The sequence below is a fragment of the Castor canadensis genome, chromosome 5 (genome assembly GCF_047511655.1).
Source record: "Castor canadensis chromosome 5, mCasCan1.hap1v2, whole genome shotgun sequence".
NCBI lineage: Eukaryota > Metazoa > Chordata > Mammalia > Rodentia > Castoridae > Castor > Castor canadensis.
Window position 1 is genome coordinate 73,578,158 of NC_133390.1, and position 23,185 is coordinate 73,601,342.

The 23,185-nt window shown below is 36.1% G+C and overlaps 1 protein-coding gene and 1 pseudogene across 10 annotated transcripts in view; one reads left to right on the forward strand and one right to left on the reverse strand.

Moving 5' to 3' along the window:
- Lrch3 (leucine rich repeats and calponin homology domain containing 3) overlaps window positions 1-23,185 on the reverse strand; it is a 107,517-nt gene that overhangs the window by 51,031 nt on the left and 33,301 nt on the right. For all 10 annotated transcript variants that reach the window (XM_074073365.1, XM_074073363.1, XM_074073360.1 and 7 more), the window contains exons 2-4: window positions 12,389-12,533; window positions 10,106-10,232; window positions 6,887-6,992 (exon numbers count right to left, since the gene is read on the reverse strand). In XM_074073365.1, the coding sequence (XP_073929466.1) occupies window positions 6,887-6,992; window positions 10,106-10,232; window positions 12,389-12,533 (378 nt within the window). The remainder of the gene's footprint in view (window positions 1-6,886; window positions 6,993-10,105; window positions 10,233-12,388; window positions 12,534-23,185) is intronic.
- Window positions 16,992-17,747, forward strand: LOC141423153 (protein archease pseudogene; annotated as a pseudogene).

Below are 23,185 nucleotides of genomic sequence, written 5' to 3' on the forward strand. Positions count from 1 at the left end.
GAGGCACCTGCACACCCATGTTTATTGCAGCACTAGTCACAACAGCCAAGTTATGGAAACAGCCAAGATACCCCACTACTGACAAATGGATCAAGAAAATGTGGTATCTATACACAATGGAATTTTATGCAGCCATGAAGAACAAAATGTTATCATTCGCTGGTAAATGGATGGAACTGGAGAACACCATTCTGAGTGAGGTTAGCCTGGCCCAAAAGACCAAAAATCGTATGTTCTCCCTCATATGTGGACATTAGATCAAGGGCAAACACAACAAGGGGATTGAACTTTGATCACAAGATAAAAGCAAGTGCACACAAGGGAGATATGAGGATAGGTAAGACACCTAAAAAATTAGCTAGCATTTGCTGCCCTCAACGCAGAGAAACTAAAGCAGATACCTTAAAAGCAACTGAGGCCAATAGGAGAAGGGGACCAGGAACTAGAGAAAAGTTTAGATCAAAAAGAATTAACCTAGAAGGTAACACACATGCACAGGAAATTAATGTGAGTCAACTCCATGTATAGCTATCCTTATCTCAACTAGCAAAAAGCCCTTGTTCCTTCCTATTATTGCTTATACTTTCTCTTCAACAAAATTAGAGATAAGGGCAAAATAGTTTCTGCTGGGTATCGAGGGGGTGGGGGGAGAGGGAGGGGGCAGAGTGGGTGGTAAGGGAGGGGGTGGGGGCAGGGGGGAGAAGTGACCCAAGCCTTGTATGCACATATGAATTAAAAAAAAAAAAAAAAAAAGGCGCTGTTAGATGCCTTGGTCTTCAGTATCAATTCATACAACTAGGGAACTACCCCTTTCCAATTCCTATAGGAACTGCATCAAAAAGGCTCTGAACTCAGGGGCCCCAAGCACAATGGGAAGACAAGATGAGTTGCCAGAAATAGAGGCTTTACATCAAAGTCTATACTTAATGGTAATTCCTCAGCACTGTTTAATCCTGCCCCACCTCATCTCAGTTCTTGAATGCCAACAGTTAGGAACACAAACGGTAATATAGGGGAAACAAAGAATCTTTCCCTACAGAAACTACACAGTTCCATATAAAAGGCGTTTAGATACTGATTTGGAGTTTCCTCTAATAAAATATACAGCTTATTTCTAAATTACCCTTCTACAATTTCTGTCTGGTATTCTCAGAATTTCTAGTCTGCTGTATACTGACAGTATATGATCCACAGAAGCTTAAAAGAAGCCTCCAACAACATGTAAGATGGAAACAAAAATCAACACACCAACCAAAAAAAGAAACTTAGAAGAAATAAGTAGAAGAAAGAAAACAAGCAGAAGAAAATCTGAAAAGCTGTAATTAGTATCTTTAATTTCAGATAAGATACTGAATCAATTAAACATGAAAGGGATGTTTCCCAAAAAGTCAGAAAAGAAAAAGAGTTCTTAGAAATGAAAAAATGGTGATAGGAATTCAAAATCCAGAATGAATTTCTGAAATTCAAACCCCAAGAATGGTTGGAACTATTTTACTACAGGGTAACACAAAATGATAAAGAAAGGAAAAATAAAAAAAGATTATTAAAGATCAGGCCAGGTGCAGTGGTATATGCCTGCAATTTATCACTTGGCTCGTAGAGACAGGAGAATCATGATTTAGAGGCCAGCCTGGGCTACTATACAGTGTACAATAACAACAAAAGATAAGAAAAATCAACAGATGAATCAAAGAGTTTAAAAAATGACATTAAGTTTAAACAATGACAGAGAAATCATAGGAGATTATCAAAAAGATAAGAAAGTTTCTCAGAATGAAGGTTTGGAAAGAGTATTACCAAGTATTCAGCATACTGAATTAAAACAACTCATACAATAGCACATCACCGTAAAAGTTTAGAGCAGAAGAAAAAAAAGGGAAGATCTTAAAATTTTCCAGAGGAAAATTGGCCACAAAGGACTAGGATTAGAAATGGCATATTTTCACCTACCAATTTTTTAACAATGAAAACTAAAAATGATAAAATTTTAAAATACTAAGAGAAAATAGTTTCCATTCTAGAATCTATAGTCAAAGGAAGAGCACAGAATAAAGACACATCTTTTCAAATGAGGTCTCAAAGAAATGTTCTATGACATGTTCCCTAAAACTACTAGCGGTCGTCCAGCAAAACAGGGAGTAAACTAAGAAAAAGGAAGACCCAGAGCCTAGAAATAAGTGTACTCAACATGGAGCTGGGCTTGGTGGCTTACATCTGTAATTCCAAGTGGAGCTGGAAGATAAAGAGTTTCAAGGTCAGCTCTGGCAAAGAGGAAGTGAGAACCAATCTTGAAAAAAAAAAAAAAAAAAAACTGGGAGGCTGAGATCAGGAGGATTGGACAAGTTGTTCTCGAGACCTTCCATCTCCAAATAACCAAAATAAAATGGACTGGAGGTGTGGCTCAAGCAGTATAGTACTTGCTTTGTAAGCATAAAGCCCTGAGTTCAAGCCCCAGTCCCACCAAAAAAAAGCGCCAAAAAAACCCTGAAACAAAGGGTGGGTGGCTCAAGTGTTAGAGAACTGGAAAAACAACAACAAAAAAACTATTCAACATGGAAGAAAGCAAGCTGAACAGCAGCACTAGGGAACAGCCAATCAGATGGGAAGAGACTCAATGACGGAAATATGCAGGAAAAAAGAGTGATAGATAATCTGATGGGTTTGACCAAAAAGGTTGCTGGAAAAAACAGGGTAGAATTAGCCCATAGATACATATTAAAAAAAACCCAAAAAACCTAAATAAATTTTTTTTAAATGAAGAATTATTAACTCTAGAAAACAAGGTCTGCTGGAGTGGCTCAAGTGGTGGAGTACCTGCCTAGCAAGTGTGAGGCCCTGAGTTCTCAAGCCCCAGTCCCACCAAAAAAATAAAAGAATTTTCATTTCGCCAGGTGCCAGTGGCTCATGCCTGTAATCCTAGCTACTCAAGAGGCAGAGATCAGGAGGATAATGGTTCAAAGCTGGTCCAGACAAATAGTTCACAAGACCCTATCTCAAAAATACCTAACACAAAAGGGGCTAATGGAGTAGCTCAAGTTGTAGGCCCTGGGTTCAAGCCCTGGTATGGAAGGGAAAAAAAAAAAAAAACTCTAGAAAACAATAAAATACATAAGAAAGGAAATGAAATTAGATTATGTCATTTGAATTGCCAGGGAATAATATTTATGTAGTTATAGTAATGTAAACACAGAATAACAATTTAATCAAAAGGTGTGATAAAACTACACTGGAAAGATGGGAGGAGGGAAGTAAAGGTATGACATGATAGTGTAAGGAAGTAAAATCCCCACCTATCATAATAGAAGTTGACGTTAAGTATCAAAGTTGACAAATTCAGCCATTGCTAGAAAAGCACCCCACTTAGAAATACTTCAAGAAACATCAAAGCAGAGCTGGGGGAGTGGCTTAAGTGGTAAAGTGTCTGCCTAGCAAGTGCAAAGCCCTGAATTCAAGCCCCAGTTAATGTAGCAAAAAAAAAAAACCAAACATCAGTGGAAATAGTCAAAGTTTAGATGCATCTTGTTCACTGAAACTGGGATGCGGGAGACTTTGAGGAAGGGGAATCCTATTATTTATTTGAAGCTTTTTAATACTTTTTGAATGATGCAATATTATTTAGTAAAAACTAAAATACAAATGGCAATATAAAAGATGTAATATGTTACCAACCTAATTGTAGTGTGTTAGAGATTGCTAATTGACATAAACTTCCAAACTAATTTATGTAGCTGTTGGAATAAAGTTCATGCTGCCTCCCTTTCACTATATATAGCAACTACAAAACAAGCTATTAAGAAACACTTAAAACTTCATGGTTCATAATTTTCTTGATAGTTTGTAATCAAAATAAGATTACATAAATAAATTAGATGATAAGATTGTTACATTGTAACTGTCATCTGAAAGCCTCAATTTTCATTTTCATCAAAACCTCAATGTTGCTGGGCATGGTGGTATACACCTGTAATCCTAATAATCAGAAGAAGGATCAAGAGTTTGAGGTCAACTTAGGCTATACTGTGAGAGCCTGTCTCTGGCTAAGATCAAGTGTAAAAAATCCAACACACACACATACACACTCATGTACACACATCTGAATGTTTTTATTAACTGATTTTACATGAGCAAGACCTTAAGGATAAGTGAATGGGTTCTGGATTCTATGTAGAGGAATGCTCCTACAGAGAATTTTTGGTTGGGCATGATGATGCACACTTGTCCTAGCTACTGCAGGAGGATAATGGGGTGAGCTATAGTACAGTCATAGAACACCTGCCTATTATGAATGAGGGCTGAGTTCAATCCTTAGTACCTAATAAATAAGAGAACCTGGTGTTATTAGGTCATATGTCGTGGTTTTGGTTCTCTTGAGAGCCTGTATTCATACTCCTTTGCTAGTAGCAAATACCAAGGAAATGAGAAAGGCCTTGAAGACAAAGGTATATAAAGGTTTAGTGAGTGGAAAGATAAGTTATGGTACCAATAAGTGTATAAAGGTGAACTGGTGAATCACCTTCTCATATGTTTACTTTGGATCCAAAATGCCAAAGATACATTAGTATCTTAGAACTAAATACTAAACTGGAACATATTGGTATAAATGTGTTGGATTCTACAGTGAAAGCAAAAACATCCTTAGTTAATTATGTCATCTTTTGTAGAAGAACCTAGAAAATCACCATCATTTTCATATCTTCTGAAGATATCTTAATCTTTTAAATATACATTCTAAAATGTTTATGAATGAATTTCTAGAATTTCCTTCAAATTAATCTAGAAAGTACAATAGGGGTATCCTCTAGATTAATAAATTAAATAAATGAATAAATGAAAAGAGTTGCAATGAGCTGATGACTGTTGTAGCTGGTTGATTGGATGCATGGAGGTTCATAGCTCCCATTTAGATATGAAATTTTCCATAATAAAATTAAAGAAGTATATAATAAAAAATGGTTCTTCACATTGTCACTTTCACTTATAGCTTTTTCTTTCATGAATTTGTATTTGTGAAGGACTGATAAATTATTATTTTTTTTCTTTTATTATTCATATGTGCATACAGGCTTGGGTCATTTCTCCCCCCTGCCCCCACCCCCTCCCTTACCACCCCCTCCATCCCCTCCCTCTCCCCCCCACCCCCTCAATACCCAGCAGAAGCTATTTTGCCCTTATCTCTAATTTTGTTGTAGAGAGAGTATAAGCAATAATAGGAAGGAACAAGGGTTTTTGCTGGTTGAGATAAGCAAAAGGGAGTTAACTCACATTAATTTCCTGTGCGTGTGTGTTACCTTCTAGGTTAATTCTTTTTGATCTCACCTTGTCTCTAGTTCCTGGTCCCCTTTTCCTATTGGCCTCAGTTGCTTTTAAGGTATCTGCTTTAGTTTCTCTGCGTTAAGGGCAACAAATGATAGCTAGTTTTTTAGGTGTCTTACCTATCCTCATCCCTCCCTTGTGTGCTCTCGCTTTTATCATGTGCTCATAGTCCAATCCCCTTGTTGTGTTTGCCCTTGATCTAATGTCCACATATGAGGGAGAACATACGATTTTTGGTCTTTTGGGCCAGGCTAACCTCACTCAGAATGATGTTCTCAAATTCCATCCATTTACCTGCGAATGATAACATTTCGTTTTTCTTCATGGCTGCATAAAATTCCATTCTGCATAGATACCACATTTTCTTAATCCATTCGTCAGTGGTGGGGCATCTTGGCTGTTTCCATAACTTGGCTATTGTGAATAGTGCCGCAATAAACATGGGTGTGCAGGTGCCTCTGGAGTAACCTGTGTCACAGTCTTTTGGGTATATCCCCAAGAGTGGTATTGCTGGATTAAATGGTAGATAATGTCTAGCTTTTTAAGTAGCCTCCAAATTTTTTTCCAGAGTGATTGTACTACTTTACATTCCCACCAACAGTGTAAGAGGGTTCCTTTTTCCCCGCATCCTCGCCAACACCTGTTGTTGGTGGTGTTGCTGATGATGGCTATTCTAACAGGGGTGAGGTGGAATCTTAGCGTGGTTTTAATTTGCATTTCCTTTATTGCTAGAGATGGTGAGCATTTTTTCATGTGTTTTTTGGCCATTTGAATTTCTTCTTTTGAGAAAGTTCTGTTTAGTTCACTTGCCCATTTCTTTATTGGTTCATTAGTTTTGGGAGAATTTAGTTTTTTAAGTTCCCTGTATATTCTGGTTAAGGGACTGATAAATTATGCTTAATCATTTTTATCATTTAGATATATACAACAAAGTTTATAGTCAGCCTAAGAGCCAGTCTCCTAGTACAGTCTCTCACCCCACTCATTATTTCAGTCTATATATTACCTTCACATGGTTAAAGTTCAGCTCAAAATCCATTTTTAAGTCAGTGCTAATTGCAGGAATGCTTTTCATTATACTAGATTATCTCCTGCTCAAAACATGTTACATTTCCCACAACAGTTATGCTGAGATTCTACTATGAGTTATCAACTACATCACTTGGTAAGTTCTAAAAGTAAAATTGTTGTAAGTAGTTATCAGAACTTTTCACTGAACAGTCTTTTTTTTGGGCAGCAGTGGGGTTTGAACTTAGGTTCTCAAGTTTGCTAGGCAGGCACTCTTACAGCCTGAGTCACTCTGCCAGCCCTTGTCTTGTGATGGGTTTTTCAAGATTTCCCTAGGGCTGGCTTCGAACACAGATCCTCCTGATCTCTGCCTCCTGTGTAGTTAGGATTGCTGGCGTGAGCAGTGAAGTCTTTTAAAATCCACAACAGAAATACTAAATAAACCACTAGATCTCAAATGCTAGCCCTAACTCTTATACATTTTTGTCTTAATTGCATCAGTCTGACAGATGTTTAAAATAAAAAAAAAATAATAATAATGAAACAGTTATTTCGTAGTTCTTACCTTCAGGCAGACGTACTAAGTGATTTCTTCTTACATTAAGGTCTCTCAAAGTTTCCAGATTACCAATTTGGGAAGGGATAGTTTGAATTTCATTGCAGCTCACATCCTATTTCAAAAGGATATAAAGTACAGATTATTTTAATTATAGACTCATCTGCTTTAAACTATCTGTAAAATGAGATTAGGTGAAAATAATATCTACAGTCTTCCCCAATAGTTAAAAAAAAAATTATTATTCTGTGTCCTTACAAAATTTATAGGCTTTTGACTTATTCTGTACATTTTACATAGATTTACATGAATATTTTAAGAATTAAAATTAAATGGCTTAAAATGTAAATGGCCAGGTATAGTGGCTCATGACTGTTATTCTAGCACTCAGGAGGTGGAAAAAGAAGGATTCCAGGTCAGCTTAGGCTACATAGTGAGATATTGTCTCAAAAAACCAAGAACTGGAAGCAGGGGCACAATGGTTCATGTCTGTAATCCTAGCTATGAGGAGGAGGAGATTAGGTGGATCACAGAGGCTTGCCCAGACAAAAAGTTAGTGAGACCCCATCTCAACCAATAAGAAGGTGGAACGGTAGCTCATACCTGTCATCCTAGCTACTCAGGAAGCACAAATACAAAGACCTTGGTAGAGGATGGCCTGGACAAAAACATGAGACCCTATTCAAAAAATACCTAGAGCAAAAAAGGACTAGTGGCTTGGCTCAAGTAATGCAGCAAGTGCAAGGCCCTGAGTTCAAACTCCAGTGCCAAAAAAAAAACCAAACCAAAAAACAAGGGCTGGAATGTAGCTGATTGTTAAAGTGCTTCCTTAGTATTTGCATTCATTACTGGGTTCAAGCCCCAGTACTGAAAAGAAAATGTGAATAGGAGGCCTAGAATATCAGAGCAAATGAAAATGTTGGTAAAAAGGCCAAGTAGAAAAAAAAAAGTTTCATTTTATTTTAATAAAATGAAAAGAAATTCAAATGAAGTGGTAAAGTTACTTGAAAGAAAAACTTATTTTATGTTCAAGAATATTAAAATAAAAATGCACAGATGACTGTGCCTTTATTCTAATCAAACTGAATGTAAGGGGAAAATAATAAAGTACCCATAACTTGAAAGCAATGAAAAGCTAAAAGTTATTGATCAACCTGATTCTAATACATATAGTAGGTAAGCTTTCTGGTAACTGGTTAATAGCTTGATTTCCATGATTCTGAAAGAGATTGACTAGCTATAGGCTCCAATATTAATAAATTCAGAATTCTGTAATTCTGAGACCAACCCAAATAATTTATAAACCCATAATCACATGTAACAGGGATGCTGCCTAGATTTTAAAGCCCCAAGCTGCACATTAATACTTAAAAATCTTCCAATATATGAGTAAAATTATTAATACATTTGCTATTTAGACAGTCTCAATAAGTGTCAGACATCACTTTGTAATTATCCCAAAATATTTCTTTTTTTTGCTTTTATTCATATGTGCATACAATGTTTGGGTCATTTCTTCCCCCTTCTTCCCACCTTCTCCCCTCCTATCCTCTTGCTTCTGAGCAGGAACTGTTATGTCCTTATCTCTAATTTTGTTGAAGAGAGAGTATAAATATTAATAAGGAGGACCAAGGGTTTTTTCTGATTGAGATAAGGATAGCTATACAGGGAGATTCCTCGCATTGCTTTCCTGTGCATATGTGTTCCATTCTAAACTGATTCTTCTCAAACTGATCTTTTCTCTAGTACCTGGTGCCCTTCTCCTATTGGCCTTTCTCGTTTTAAAGTTTCTGCATAGGTTCCTTTGCATTGAGGACATCAGATGCTATCTAGTTTTTTGGGTGTCTTACCTATACTCGTATCTCCCTTGTGTGCTCTCGCCTTATCATGTGATCAAAGTCCAATCCCCTTGCTGTGTTTACCCTTGTTCTAAAGTCCGCATATGAGGGAGAACATACGATTTTTGGTCTTCTGGGCCTGGCTAACCTTGCTCAGGATGATGTTCTCCAGTTCCATCCATTTACTTGCGAATGGTAAGATTTCACTCTTCTTCATGACTGCATAAAATTCCATTGTGTATAAATACATTTTCTTAATCCATTAGTCAGTAGAGGGGCATCTTGGCTATTTCCGTAACTTGGCTATTGTGAATAGCGCTGCAATAAACATGGGTGTGCAAGTGCCTCTGGAGTAACCTGTGTCACACTCTTTTCAGTATATCCCCAAGAGTGGCATTGCTGGATTATATGGCAGATCTATGTTTATATTTTTAAGATGCCTCCAAATTTTTTTCCAGAGTGGTTGTACTAGTTTGCATTCCCACCAGCAGTGTATAAGGGTTCCTTTTTCCCTACATCCCCACCAACCCCTATTATTGGTGGTGTTTGTAATGATGGCTATTCTAACAGGGGCAAGGTGAAATCTTAGTGTGGTTTTGATTTGCATTTCCTTTGTCACTAGAGATGGTGAGCACTTTTTCATGTGTTTTTTGGCCATTTGAATTTCTTTTTTTGAGAAATTTCTGTTTAGTTCACTTGCCCATTTCTTTATTGGTTCATTAATTTTAGAAGAGTTTAGTTTTTTGAGTTCCCTGTATATTCTGGTTATCAGTCCTTTGTCTGATCATAGCTGGCAAATATTTTCTCCCACTCTGCAGGTGGTCTCTTCAGTTTAGAAAGCATTAATTTTGCCAAAATATTTCTTAAGAGAAAATGGTAAAATTTTCAATTTTCAACTCAAGTAGTAGAGCGCCTGCCTAGCAAACACTAAGCACTGAGATCAAACCCCAGTTCTACCACAAGCAAAAGCAAAAACAGGATGGTATATGAGGCAAAATAAATAAATTAAAAAAAAAAAAAAAAAGAAGAGCCTGACCTTTGTAGTACCTATTCCCTTCTATGGGTCAACTGAAAATTACAATATTGATGATATTAACAAAATTTAAGTTGAAAAATTAAATGCATTACTAACTTTCATCACAATAGTGTAACAACTTTTGAGTATTGGCTAGAAATCATTCATTACTGGTTAAAAAATAATTCTAATGATATTTCCCATTTTTTGAGTGCCTTTTAGACTTGAACTTTTGGCTCTTTTTTAATACTGTGTCAAAGCAACAACAGAAAATATTTAAAAAACACATCTTAATAATAGATCTTTACCATATAGAAGAGTATGTTATGAGTATGGAGAGACAATGGACCATCAAAAAATAAAATATTAACTTACAAGTTCCGTCAAATGTCTGAGATGTCCAATTTCTTCTGGAAGTGAGACCAATTTGTTATTACTAGCAATTAAGACTTTCAATGGTAAATTACACAAGTGTACTGGCAATGTTGACAGTTGGTTCCGACTAAATGGGTAAGTAGAAAAACAGGAGTCAGACCCTACCGTTGAAAGAAAGTTTTCCATCTTTCTCATTCGAGATTCAAATACAAGCCTTATAATCAACAAACAAGGTATTAGATTTGAGTTCTAGCTGTCACTTCATCAAATGTCTGCTTGGTGGTTTCAGGAACAACACTAAACTTATCTAAATCTTATGGAGATTCCTTATGTATAAATTGAGGACTTTAGGGTGGCAGAGTGGCATAAGTGGTAGAATGCCTGCCTAGCAAGTGTGAGACCCAGAGTTCAAACCTCATTATCACCTTTAAAAAAAAAAATCGAGGAGTTTAGAATTTGTTCTGTCTTCTAAGGCTCTTACCCAATAAAACTCCTTTGTAAAGAATGAAGTGCTAGGGTTGGAGATTTACCTAAGTGGCAGAATGCTTGCTGGGCAAGTGCAAGGTCCTGTGTTTAATCCCAAGCACCAAAAAGAAAAAGAAAAAAAAATGAAATGCTACATGAACTTTTTTTTTCTTTTTGCAGTACTGGGGCTTAAACCCAGAACCTATACCTCAAAACACTCCACCAACCCTTTGTTTATGATGGGTTTTTTTGAGATAGGGTCTCATGACCTATTTGCCCAGGACTGGCTTCAAACCATGATCCTCCTGATCTCATCTCCTGAGTAGCTAGGATTATAGGTGTGAGCCACCCACTGGTGCCCAGCTTGAACATATTATTAAAGTAACATTTAAATAGGAAAAATGATTTTATTAAGAGGGTAAATATCATCCTTTCTTCTTCTTCCTGAAGTTATAAACATGAAGGTATTTGTACTTTACTTCCCTATTACAACCAAAAGTGTATAAATGATTCAAAAACAGCTCTACAGAAAACAAGAGATAGGTTATGATTTCATGTATCATACAGGCTAAGTTACAGGTAAGGAATCTTTATATAAAAACATGAAAATCAGAACTAAAAGCAAAACACACATTTATCATTAAGATAAAAGTAAGTCAAAATTTTGCTCAGATTTAACCTCTTAATCCTTCGAACCAATTTTGTCCCTATTTTCAAGATCTTTTGCTAATTTACTCAATATAGATCGTGAGCCTTTACAACTTTATAAAGTTGTAATAATTCTATTCCTAGACATTTAACTTAAAGAAAGAGAAAAAATACACATAAAAATTCTACTAACATTACTTTTTTCATGGTATAAAACTGGCATTAACTAAGTATCTGGCAGAAAAAAATGCATTTGTTAAAGCATATAAACTATGCAACAAAATGATTACGTATAAAAAATATTTCCAAAGACTATTTTATGACAGGGGAAAAACACATTTAAACATCTGTCTAAGCTGTGATAGGGCATGGTAGCATACACCTATCATTGATGCAGTTTGGAGGTAGATGTAGAAGGATCATAAGTTTAAGGCTAGTCTGAACTACATAGTCTCAAAAAAAAAAAAAGCTAAAAGCCTGGACAAACAGGAGGAAAAGATCATCTTTAATTATATAACTCAGATACAACACTTTGATGTATTTCCTTTATACTTTTCCTACATTTGTGCATTTTCTCTAAAAAACTTTTAATAACTTTTATCATGCAATCACAAAAACAGTCCTTGTAAGATGCAAAAAATGAAAATGAGTTGAATATTTATATATAGAACTTAACACAAAAAAATCCATGGTAACTTCAGACCTACTACTTTTTTTTTTGGCAGTACTGTGGCTTGAACTCAGGACCTTCACCTTGAGCCACTCCACCAGCCTTATTTTTGTGAAGGGTTTTTAGAGATAGGGTCTCACGAACTATTTGCCTGGGCTGGCTTTGAACTTCGAGCTTCCTAATCTCTGCCCCTTGAGTAGCTAGGATTACAGGCATGAGCCACTGGTGTCTGGCCAGACCTACTACTCTTATTTGATGAAGCTAATTTGAAAATATAATTGGACAGCCACTGCTATAAGGCTACTGGTTAGTAGGTTGTTTCTACAAAGCCAAAGATAAAGAACAAAGCAGAAGAACACAAGAATATCGTCACTATGTCTACATGTACAGGAACTGCTGATATGAACAGATAATGTAAATAAAGGCAAACACTTGAGGGAAAGAGAGGAGCAAATTAAAGATCATATAAAACAAAAATTTTTAAAAGAAAACATTCTTACCTAATATTTAACAATGTTAGAGCTTGTAGGTTTAAAATTGCCTCTGGGATATACCGGATACAATTTTGGTACAGGTTAAGATTTTCAAGAGAAACAAAATGGCATGCTTCTAAAGGAATTTCTGAGAGGCGATTTCGTGATAGGTCTGGAAAGAAAAAAAAAAAAAGTAAGTTAACAGCCCCTGGAACTTATTTTAATGAAATGTTAAATTAATAAGGTTTTGTGATTACTTGAATAATAATCACAGAGTTTTCCTGTTATGGAGAATGAGTAAACTCAAGTATTCAAATATTTATTGCTGGACTGAATAAAGCATTAAAATGTAGGCCTCTAAATCTGCTTCTGGAAAATGTTGATTCCTTTTGAGTTTCCACATATACTAAAAAGTAAAACTATCACTCTTTGTAAGTAAAACAAGTTCTGAGGCATTAACCTACAAATTATATCAAAGACCTTATCTTTACATTCCAAATATCCCAGGAAACAAGTGGATACTCCTAAAAGTCCACCTTCCCAAAGGCCCAGAAAATATCCAAAGGATTTTAAAATAGCAAAATAACAAAAACATTGTCCTATTCTTTATTAAACAAAGATAATCAGGACCCTGTTAAAAGAATTCAGCAATCTTCTTTGCTCTCACTAGCCAAAGAGGAGACAATTTGAGCCTTAATGAAAATAGTAATTGAGACTGGAGGTGTGGCTCAAGTGGCAGAGCGCCTGGGAAGCACTAAGTTCAAATTCCACTAACACCTTCTCCCCCTGCCCCAATAGTAATTCCAAGTGTGTATGGCAGCATACACACCAGGCAAAGACATACCTGAAAAAGCAACTAAAAAAGAAAAAAAAAAAAAAAAAAAGAAAAAAAGGCTGGGCCCCACCGCTCAAGTGGTAAAGGCCCTGAGTTCCAAACTCCAGTACTGCCAAGAAAAAAAAAATAGTAACTGCAATGGATTAAAATCCATCATGCATTTCAGCTACATTGGTTTATAATGATACATCCCAAAAGGATGACAGAACCAATTCACTAGCCTCTAAACTGGTAAATTAAGAAGAATCAACCTGACGCTGGTAGCTCACACCGTAATCCTAGCTACTCAGGAGGCAGAGATTAGGAGGATCGCAGTTCGAAGCCAGCAGGGGAAGTCTGCAAGACCCTATCTCAAAAAAACACATCACAAAAATAGGTCTGGTGGAGTGGCTCAAGGTGAAGGCCCTTGAGTTCAAACCCCAGTACCAAAAAAAAAAAAAAAAAAAAAAAATCATTCTTCTGTCTTCCAGATATCATTAAGTAACTTAGATATCATCTAATCAAAGCATCTCTAAATAAAATCATCCAAGCCATGAGTGAAAAAGAATGACAGGATATCAACATTTTGCAACTAATGAGTTGTAAAAGGTCAATCAGAAATTATATGCCTCTTACTAGAAGAACAGAACATCACCTATGGTCTTGTCAAAAGGCCAGAATCTGAGTCTAATGAAAACTGTAAATCAGCTGCAAACTTTCAGGAGATACAGAGAAGAAAGGATTATGCTCCTCTATCATCACTCTATTTAGATTTAATAAATATCTTGTGGGATTCATTTACTCATCACTGTCTTCCCTTCTTCTGTCTGTAGAAAACCTAACAAATCTTAACATCTCTGTTAATTGGGAATTAACTGGTGAGAATTAGCATATAATTGTTGTATGGGGGATACACTGTGACATTTACATATGTCTTTACAATGTACCTTTATTAGATTCAATCCATCCCCCATTAGAAAAATTTCAACAATTTCATTGTTTTATTTTCATAAACAAAAACTAAATATATAGCTGGTGAAAATCCTTGAGAGTTTTTTCTAGATGGAGGATTTGGCTAATCCAACCTCTGAATTCATGCATATCTGCAAATACCTTGTTTTAATGACAGTAAGTAAATGATATACTGGCACAGTTCTTTTTCAGTAATCTGTAGCTTTCCTTGTCACATGGAACAGTACATTGCTCATAAGATTTCTTTTTCAAGGATCTTGTTCTGCCTATCCACCACAATCCTTCTTTCAAGCTAAAAGAGTCTTCCTTTATTATATTTTTAATTGTTGCATCTTGTCCATTTGCTTTTTCTACTTTTATGTTTTTCCATTTTGCTATACTCTTCTACTTAATCTTCTACATCACTAGTCTTAATTAAAAAATCATCCTCTGTACAAATTAACATACAAAAGTTTTCCTTTTTTTGGGGGGAAGTACTGGGCTTTGAACTCAAGGCTTCACACTTGCAAGGCAGATTATGTTAATTCTTTTTTCTAGAATTAGAAACAATGCTACCTGATAAAAGCGAGAGCACATAAGGGAGGGGTGAGGATAGGTAAGACACCTAAAAAATTAGCTAGCATTTGTTGCCCTTAACGCAGAGAAACTAAAGCAGATACCTTAAAAGCAACTGAGGCCAATACGAAAAGGGGACCAGGAACTAGAGAAAAGGTTAGAACAAAAAGAATTAACCTAGAAGGTAAGACACACACACAGGAAATCAATGTGAGTCAATGCCCTGTATAGCTATCCTTATCTCAACCAGCAAAAACCCTTGTTCCTTCCTATTATTGCTTATACTCTCTCTACAACAAAATTAGAGAGAAGGGCAAAATAGTTTCTGCTGGGTATTGAGGGGGTGGGGGGGAGAGGGAGGGGGCGGAGTGGGTGGTAAGGGAGGGGGTGGGGGGCAGGGGGGGAGAAATGACCCAAGCCTTGTATGCACATATGAATAATAAAAGAAAAAAAAAAAGAAACAATGCTACTTTCTCTTGAGAATTTCAAGACAATTTGCTCTTGTTCTGAATGTTCAAGTTATCATCAATCTCTTCCAATAATTACATTTCACTAAAGTCAAATTATTCTGGATGCTCTCTCCTTGGTTCACTTTCTCTTTGGCTATTGAAGTACTTTTAAGAGGTCTATTTTTAAAGAATATTTTAAAGAAATAGAAAATATTCTATTTCATACCAGAAGCCCCAGTATAGCTCTTCCTGATCACAACCCCTCCCTCCCTCCGCAAAAAAAAAAAAAAAGTAGCCAATTTACAAATTTTTGTGATAATCATTTTCTTTACAGTTTTAAGACTTTGTAATCGGTAGTTTTGATACCTATTATTAGTTTCCTATTGCTGCTTGTAATGAATTGCTGCAAACTCAATGGCTTAAAACAACACAAATATATTACTTCACAATTCTAGGGGTCAGAAGTTGGAAATGGGCCTCATTAGGCTACAGGTGTCAGTAGCACTGTGCTCCTTCTAGAGCCTGTAGATCATTTCCTTCTCCAGCTTCTAGATGCAGTCCACATGCCTTGACTCATAGCCCCATTCCCCCCATCTTTATGGCAGCAATGTTAAGCCTAATCCTTTTAATGATGTCATCTTTTTGCTTCTCCCTCTTTCTCTTCCTCCACTTTTAAGAATCCTCTAACACTGACTCCATAGGTACCCCAGTCCCCAATAATCTAGATAATGTTCCTATTTTATGAACAGCTCAGTAGCAAATTTAACTTCTCTTGCCATGTAACCTAATATATTCACAGATTACAGGGACTAGGATGTATACCATTTTAGGGGTGGGGCATAATTCTGCCTTCCACATGCTTGAAGGAGAAGCATGCTGTATCTATATTCTCTGTGACCTTTACTTAACATCTGAAATCAGTAATGTAGTTGCGTGTTGCAATGCTTCCTTCATTTTCATAGTTTTCATAATCTATTACACGAATTCACCAGAATTTATTCATTCCACTAATGATGAATATTTCAATCATACACTGATCAAGAAACATACCTAGAAGTAAAAATGCTGTGTAATGTGATGCATGGACATTCAACTTCACAAGAGAATGTCAAACCATTTTCTGAACTGGTTGTACCAGCTTACAAATCTAATCTATCAGTAGTGTACAAGTTCTTGTGGCTTCATATCCTTGCCTACACTTGTTATTATATTTTAATATCTGCATAGTAGCATCTCACTATGATTTTAATTTTCACTTCCCTGATTATTAACGAGGTAGAAGAGATTTTCAAATGTTTATTGTCCTTGTAGATTTCCTTTCTTGTGAGGGGTCTGCTCAAGTCTTTTGTAGACCTTATAAATTCTCTCAATGGAGTATGTATACAAATGAATGTCCTTTGTCAGTTATTATAAACACTTTCTTCTAGTTTGCAGTCTGAAATTTCACTCTTTACATTGTCTTTTGATGAAAGACTTTACTTTTTTATGAGAAAACTAAGATTTATTAGGACACCATTGAAAGGGGAGATGATAGCAGGCTGCCACACTAAAGGGCACAGGGTCAAGGCTTTACTTTTAACAGAGCAACATTTTTTATAATTTTTTAAAATTAATCTTTACCTGTATGTTTAGTTGTTTTTGCAGTTTTAAAAGAAATATGTGGTTATAATACCGACACCTTCAAAGAACTATGGAAACCCAGATTCTGCATCTAGTTATCAACTCTGAGGGCGGAGACCAAAGGCCTCACCACTTAAGCTCAGAGGTTATCTAATTCAAGGTGTCCTTCAACTTGTTTCAACAGTTTTTACGTAGAACTGGTTATAAGCAAGTGCAGAAGATGAGGCGTTGGCCTTTTAAACATGCCACTCAGGCCTCAGGGCCTCTGGATGAAAATCTCAGGGGCAAACCTTTCGTGAGCTCAGAAGAATGGAGTACTAGCCTTTCAACAGTGCATGCCAAGGGGTAGAGTTTATGGTGGAAGTTGTAACCCAGAGCCAAAGTCTGGCAGGTGAAGGGCAGAAGTAGAGTGCCCAATCCTGTAATCGTGGCTGAAGAAGAGAAAGATGTTAGAGTTTATAGTTTGACTGAGGAGCAGAAGGCGATCAAGGCCAAGTATCCTCCTGTCAATCAAAAGTACGAATATTTGGATCATGAGCAGATATCCAGTTACAAGCATGGGGAGATACTCTGGAGGAAGCATTTGAGCAGTGTGCAACCGCCACATTTGGTTAAATGACAGATACTGGGACTCTGGAACCCCTCCAAACAGTTCAAAGTAGAAAGAAACTCAAGGAAACGACTTACAATCTCTTCTGTTTCACTTTTTGGATGAGTGGCTTTGTAAGTTCAGTGCTGGAGAATTCTTCATACCCCGGGAAGTAAAAGTACTTAATACTGATCAAAGAAATTTCAAATTATGGTCAACTGGTTGGGGAGAAGAATTTTCACTTCCAAGAACCCTCAGGGAACAGAAGTCAAAGCAATAACATTCTCAGTGATACAGGTCTATAATGAAGAGAAGCCAGAGATTTTTGTAATCATTGATACTTATGACACTGAAAAGAAAAAGACTCCTATGAAAAGAGTCCAATGAAGAACTATGTTTTCTTCTTTTTGAGAAAATACAATTTAATTCCTATAGTATCTTTTGCCAAATGTAAGTTAATAGAACAGAAAATTTTAACTTTTGGAAATGGAAAATCAGGGGCCCGGCATGGTGGCTCACACTTGTAATCGTAACTACTTGAGGGGTGGAAATAAGGATGACTGTGGTTCCAGCACCAGCCCAGGCAAAAAGTTAGCAAGATCCCATCCTAAAAAATAAGCTACGTGGGGTGGTACCCTTTTGTAATCCTAGCTATGTGGGAGGCACAGGCAGGTGGTCTGAGGCTAGCCCCTGGCAAAAACAAAAAACATATCCACAAAATAAGTAAAGCAAAAAAAAAAAAGGCTGGGGATGTGCTTCAAGCGGGAGCACCTGTCTAGCAAGCTTGAGGCCGAGTTCAAGCCACCAAACAAACAGAAATGAAAAATGAGGGCATAGCTTAGGCATCTAGAATTTTGCTTTTCTTCCAAATTGGCAAAGGCATTTTCTATGTCTATGTTCAGGGAGGTCTCATTTTAGATTGCTGTGGGACAGGGCTGCTGACCTGTTTTCTTAGTACTAATTAGAAGACTTCTCCAAGAAGAGTCCTGATTTCTCTCTTCCTTTTAAGCAGTGATGATGATACTTCATATTTTCTCATCAGGAAAATTTGATATTACACCTTACAAAAGGACCCTTCTTTTTAACACGTAATTTTTATTTTACTTATTTTTGCAGTGCCAGAGATTGAACCTCAGCATGCTAGGCAAGTATTCTACCACTGAACTACTTCAGCCCCTAAGGTGCAACAACTTTATTTTAAAGACAGTCTATACATATACACATATACACATGTATGTATATACATACATGTATACATGTATGTATATATATACATGCATGTATACATGTATGTATATATATATACATGCACATATATAACATTAGAGAAGAAAAGAATTTTAAAAAATAAAGTACTTGGACTTTTTTTTCGATGTTGGGGATTGAAAAAATTAAATTGCTTTAAGTTTGAAAAGAAAAAAAAAAAAGTATGTTCTTATCCCAAAAGTCACAAATATATTTTCCTCTAAAAATTTTACAGTTTGGTCATCACATTTAATTTACTGATTTTCTAGTGTAATTTGAGGTAGGAAGTTAGTATCATTTTTTCCCCCCACAGGGATGCCCAACTGTTCCAGTGATAGTTGTTGAGAAGAACATTTTCCTGTTCTACTGTATTCTTGTGACACCTTTGCCTTTGTCATATATCAGCTTCTGTATTTGTGTGGGCCTATTTGGGGGCTAATTGGTTCCATTGCTATCTTTGTTTATCCTATATCAGTAATACACATGGGAGGGTATATCTGAGACAAGGTCTCACTATGTAGTCCAGGCTGGCCTTTAGTTTGTGATTCTCCTGCGTCTGCCTTGGGATTACATATATGCGTCATCATGCCTGGCTACATGGTTTCATGACAATTCTTAATATCTAGTAGTAACAGATTATTATTGTTGTTGAGACAAAATCTCACTATATATCCTATATCACTATATTTGGACTCAAACTCCTTTGACCTAAGAACAGTCCTCTCCTCTATTAGGGAAGGTCATCCTCTTCCACTGAGCCCACAGCTTCAGGAGGCATATACATGGAGTAGTGAGGCAGGAAGGTGATATTCACCTAGCTAACCAGATCCACTGAATCATCTGACAGTGGGGTGACAGATGTTACAACCAGATTGCTCTCACATTCAATAAAAGGTTCTATAATGCTTCGGAGTGAAGTTCTGTAATATTCCTCAAAGAGGGCCTATAAGATTTTGGTATAGTCCCAGATCCTTATTATTTCACAGATGATATATATTTTGAAAGTTTTATTTTCTAACCATTTTTACATATAGAAATAACATCAATTTTTATATACTGATTTTGTATCTGATATCCTTAATAAGCTTTATAAGTTCAAATAATTTATCTGTGGATTATTTTGGATTACCCCATGTAAATTACATGGTTCTATGAATAATGACAGCTTTATTTTCTTCCTTTCAATTTTTCCTTTTGGTGGTACTGGGGTTTGAACTCAGGGCTTCAAACTCGCTAGGCAGGTGCTCTACTGCTTAAGCTATAACTCAAGCCCTTTTTGCTCTAATTATTTTTGAGATAGGGTCTCTCTTTTGACAATGCCAACCTGCATGGTAATCCTCCTGTTTGCATTTCCCGCTGTAGCTGAGATAATAGGCATACCCCACCATGCCCAGCTTTTTCCGTTGAGATGGGGGTCTCACTTTTTGCAGAGGCTGGCCTTGAACTTCTATTCTCCTGATCTCAGCCTCTCAAGAAGCTAGGATGACAAGTATGAGCCACTGCACACAACTTTTTCTAATTCTTATTTACTTATTGAATTTCCTTACTGCATTGGGTAGGACCTCCAGTTCAATGTTGAATAAAAGTGGTATAATGCTAAATAACAAGTGCCTGGCTTGTTCTTAATTTCAAAGTTTTTTTTAAATGTTTATTCTTTATCAGAATAAACAGAATTCTTCCTAAATTTGCTAAGAGTTTTTATTAGTAATGGATGTTGAATTTATTCATCACTTTTTCTCCACCTACTGAGATGATCATACGATTTTGCATTTTATTACATTAATGTGGAATTAATTTTACCCCATTCCACCATTATTTTCTTCTTTTTGTGTAGAAATTTTATCCTTCTCATAAATCCTTTATTCTATCAAATTGATTTTCTAATGTTAAGGAAATTTTATAATCTTGAGCTAAACCCAACTTATTGATGATGTATTATTCTTTACATTAGCTATCCTTATAGCTATTATACATTCTTTATTTTAAACTACTTAAGTTCATTAATGTTTGGTTCAAAATTTTTGCCTATCAATGAACCTGGATTTTCCTCTCTCATGCTAGCTTTGTAAGGGTTTGATATCAACACTGAGCTAGTTTTATAAAATTTATTTTGGGAATATTCGTCTTTTTCTATTGGCAGAAGGAAGTATGCATGTTTCAAATTATTTCTCTTTTAAAGTTTGTTAGCATTCACTGGTAAAGCCATTTGGGCTTGAGTTTTCCTTGAAAGATTATTCACTACTGACTGAATTCCTTTAGTTATTTTAAGACCATTTAGGTTTTCTATCTGTGTGTGTGTGTGTGTGTGTGTGTGTGTGTGTGTGTGTGTGTGTGTAGGGATTGAACACAGGGCCTTGAGCATTCTGGGCAAACATTACACTTGAGCCATGCCCCCAGCCCTGTATATATTCTTGAATCAGTTTTAAATTATGTTCTAGGAGTTTACTTTTTTTTTTTTTTAAGGCAAGTTCTCATGTTGCCTAGGCTGGTCTCAAACCTAAGTAATCTTCCTGCATTAGCCCCCAAGTGCTGGGACCACAGGTGGGCACCACCATACTAACCCTATTTGTTGTATGATTTCCATTTTGTTAATTTCTGTTCTTATCTTTACCATCTTCTTTCTATTGGAAGGGGAGGTGGTTCTATTCTTTTTCTAATTTATTGAATCGGATGTTTAGCCCATTAATTTTAACTCATCTCTTTTCAAATATGTGCATTAAAAGCTATAAAATTATCTCCAGGCACTGTTTTAGTTGTATCTCACTAAGTCTTTATATATAGTATAAAATACTTTACTGAAATCTTAAAAAATATTACTAGGATATTTTCTAACTTGCACTATTATTTTTTCTTTGACTCACTCTGTTAGAATTATATTACTTAATTTCCAAACATGTAAGATATTCTGGCCGCCATTTTGTTAATGTTGGCTTTTGTTTTTAACACAGAATATTGCTATGAAGCTCAGGCTGGCCTGAAACTTACTATGTAGTTCAAGCTGGTCTCAAATCTTTGAGATCCTTCTGCCTCAGCCTCCCAAGTGCTGACGTCACAAATGTACTACCACATTCAACTTTCTTAGTGGATTTTTTTGGCAGGGGTGGGGTGGGGGGGTTAGTATTAGGGTTTGAACTCAGGGCCTCATACTTGCTAGGCAGGCATTCTACCACTCAGCCACTCTGCCAGCCCTGTGATTTTTTTTTTGTTTGTTTTTACATTTCTTCTATCAACTGCTGAGAAAGATAAGTATATTATAATTGCCCATTATTGTTGCTACCTTGTTTATTTTGTACTGTAATTCTTTTAACATTTTATTTTCAGGTTTTATTTGGTACCTAAAAATTTATGATAATTATATCTTCCTTGTGAATTGAGGTTTTTTTTTTTTTTTAATAATTTTTATGTTACCTCTAGTGCTGTTTGTTTTGAAACTTTTTCTTTTGTTGTTTTGGCTTTGTTTAATGTGACTTCCATGATCCCTGTTCACACCTTGGTATGTAGATGGCATCTGTCACTTGCTGCTAACCAACAGATTATTGCAAAGGTTAAATTAACATCACTCTGGTGGTATGTTACATTATCTTGATAACTGATTTGATCCACTGTCTATCTATCTGTCTCTCTGTTGTTGGCTTTGAAAGAGCAGGAGCTTCTTACAGTTGAACTCTGCAAATAAACTGAGGGACCTTGGAAGCAGATCCATCCCCAATCAAGCCTCCAGAGAACTCAGCCCTGACCAATAATGTCATTGCAGTCTTACAGTGGATCCAGCAAAGGCCATGCCTAGAATCCTGACTGAAAGGAATCTGAGCTATTTTAAGCTGTCAAGGTTTTGGTAACTTTGCATGCAATACATAAAGTTTATATAGTAAGTGTTTCTAGAGAACATTTTACCTATCCTTTAAGTCAACCTCTCAGGATTCTTAGACTTAAATGTGTTCCTTATGAACAGTATTTTAAATACATTTTGCTTCTGTTTTCTTTTCTCACAATCCTTATTTTTAACTTAAAAAATATGTTTTATGCTTAACAGTAATTACCCCACACATCTGGATTTTCAAGACTCACATGACACATCACTCACTGCTCTCTGAATATTTATGTTGTCTCCTTTTGTATTGCTAGAATTTCAACTGTGTTCAAAATAATGAAGTCCCAACTATACAGTTTCAATTCCATAAAGCTGAAAATAACAAGGGCAGATACAAAATTTTAACAACGAAACTGATGCAGGAAATTCTCATTTATAGACAGTGAACTGATTTTGTATGGAAAATTGAATGCTTAAAAATTACCTCGTGTTTTAATCATAAAGGGGAAAATACTTCTTAGTTTTTGAGGACTAATTTTACACAATAATGCCATAAAGTGCTATATATTTACAAATGTATTCTATTTCCAATACTTCCTATCTCAATAGATGGTGCTTTTCCACCAGATGCTGGGTGGAAAATTCTAGAATCATCCTTGACATCTTTCTCTTTTCCCCCAACCTCTTTCTTTCTATCAGCAAACAATGTCAGTTTCTTGGTTCAAATGAATATTGAATCTATTCATTTCTTTTTTTTTTTTTTGTAAGA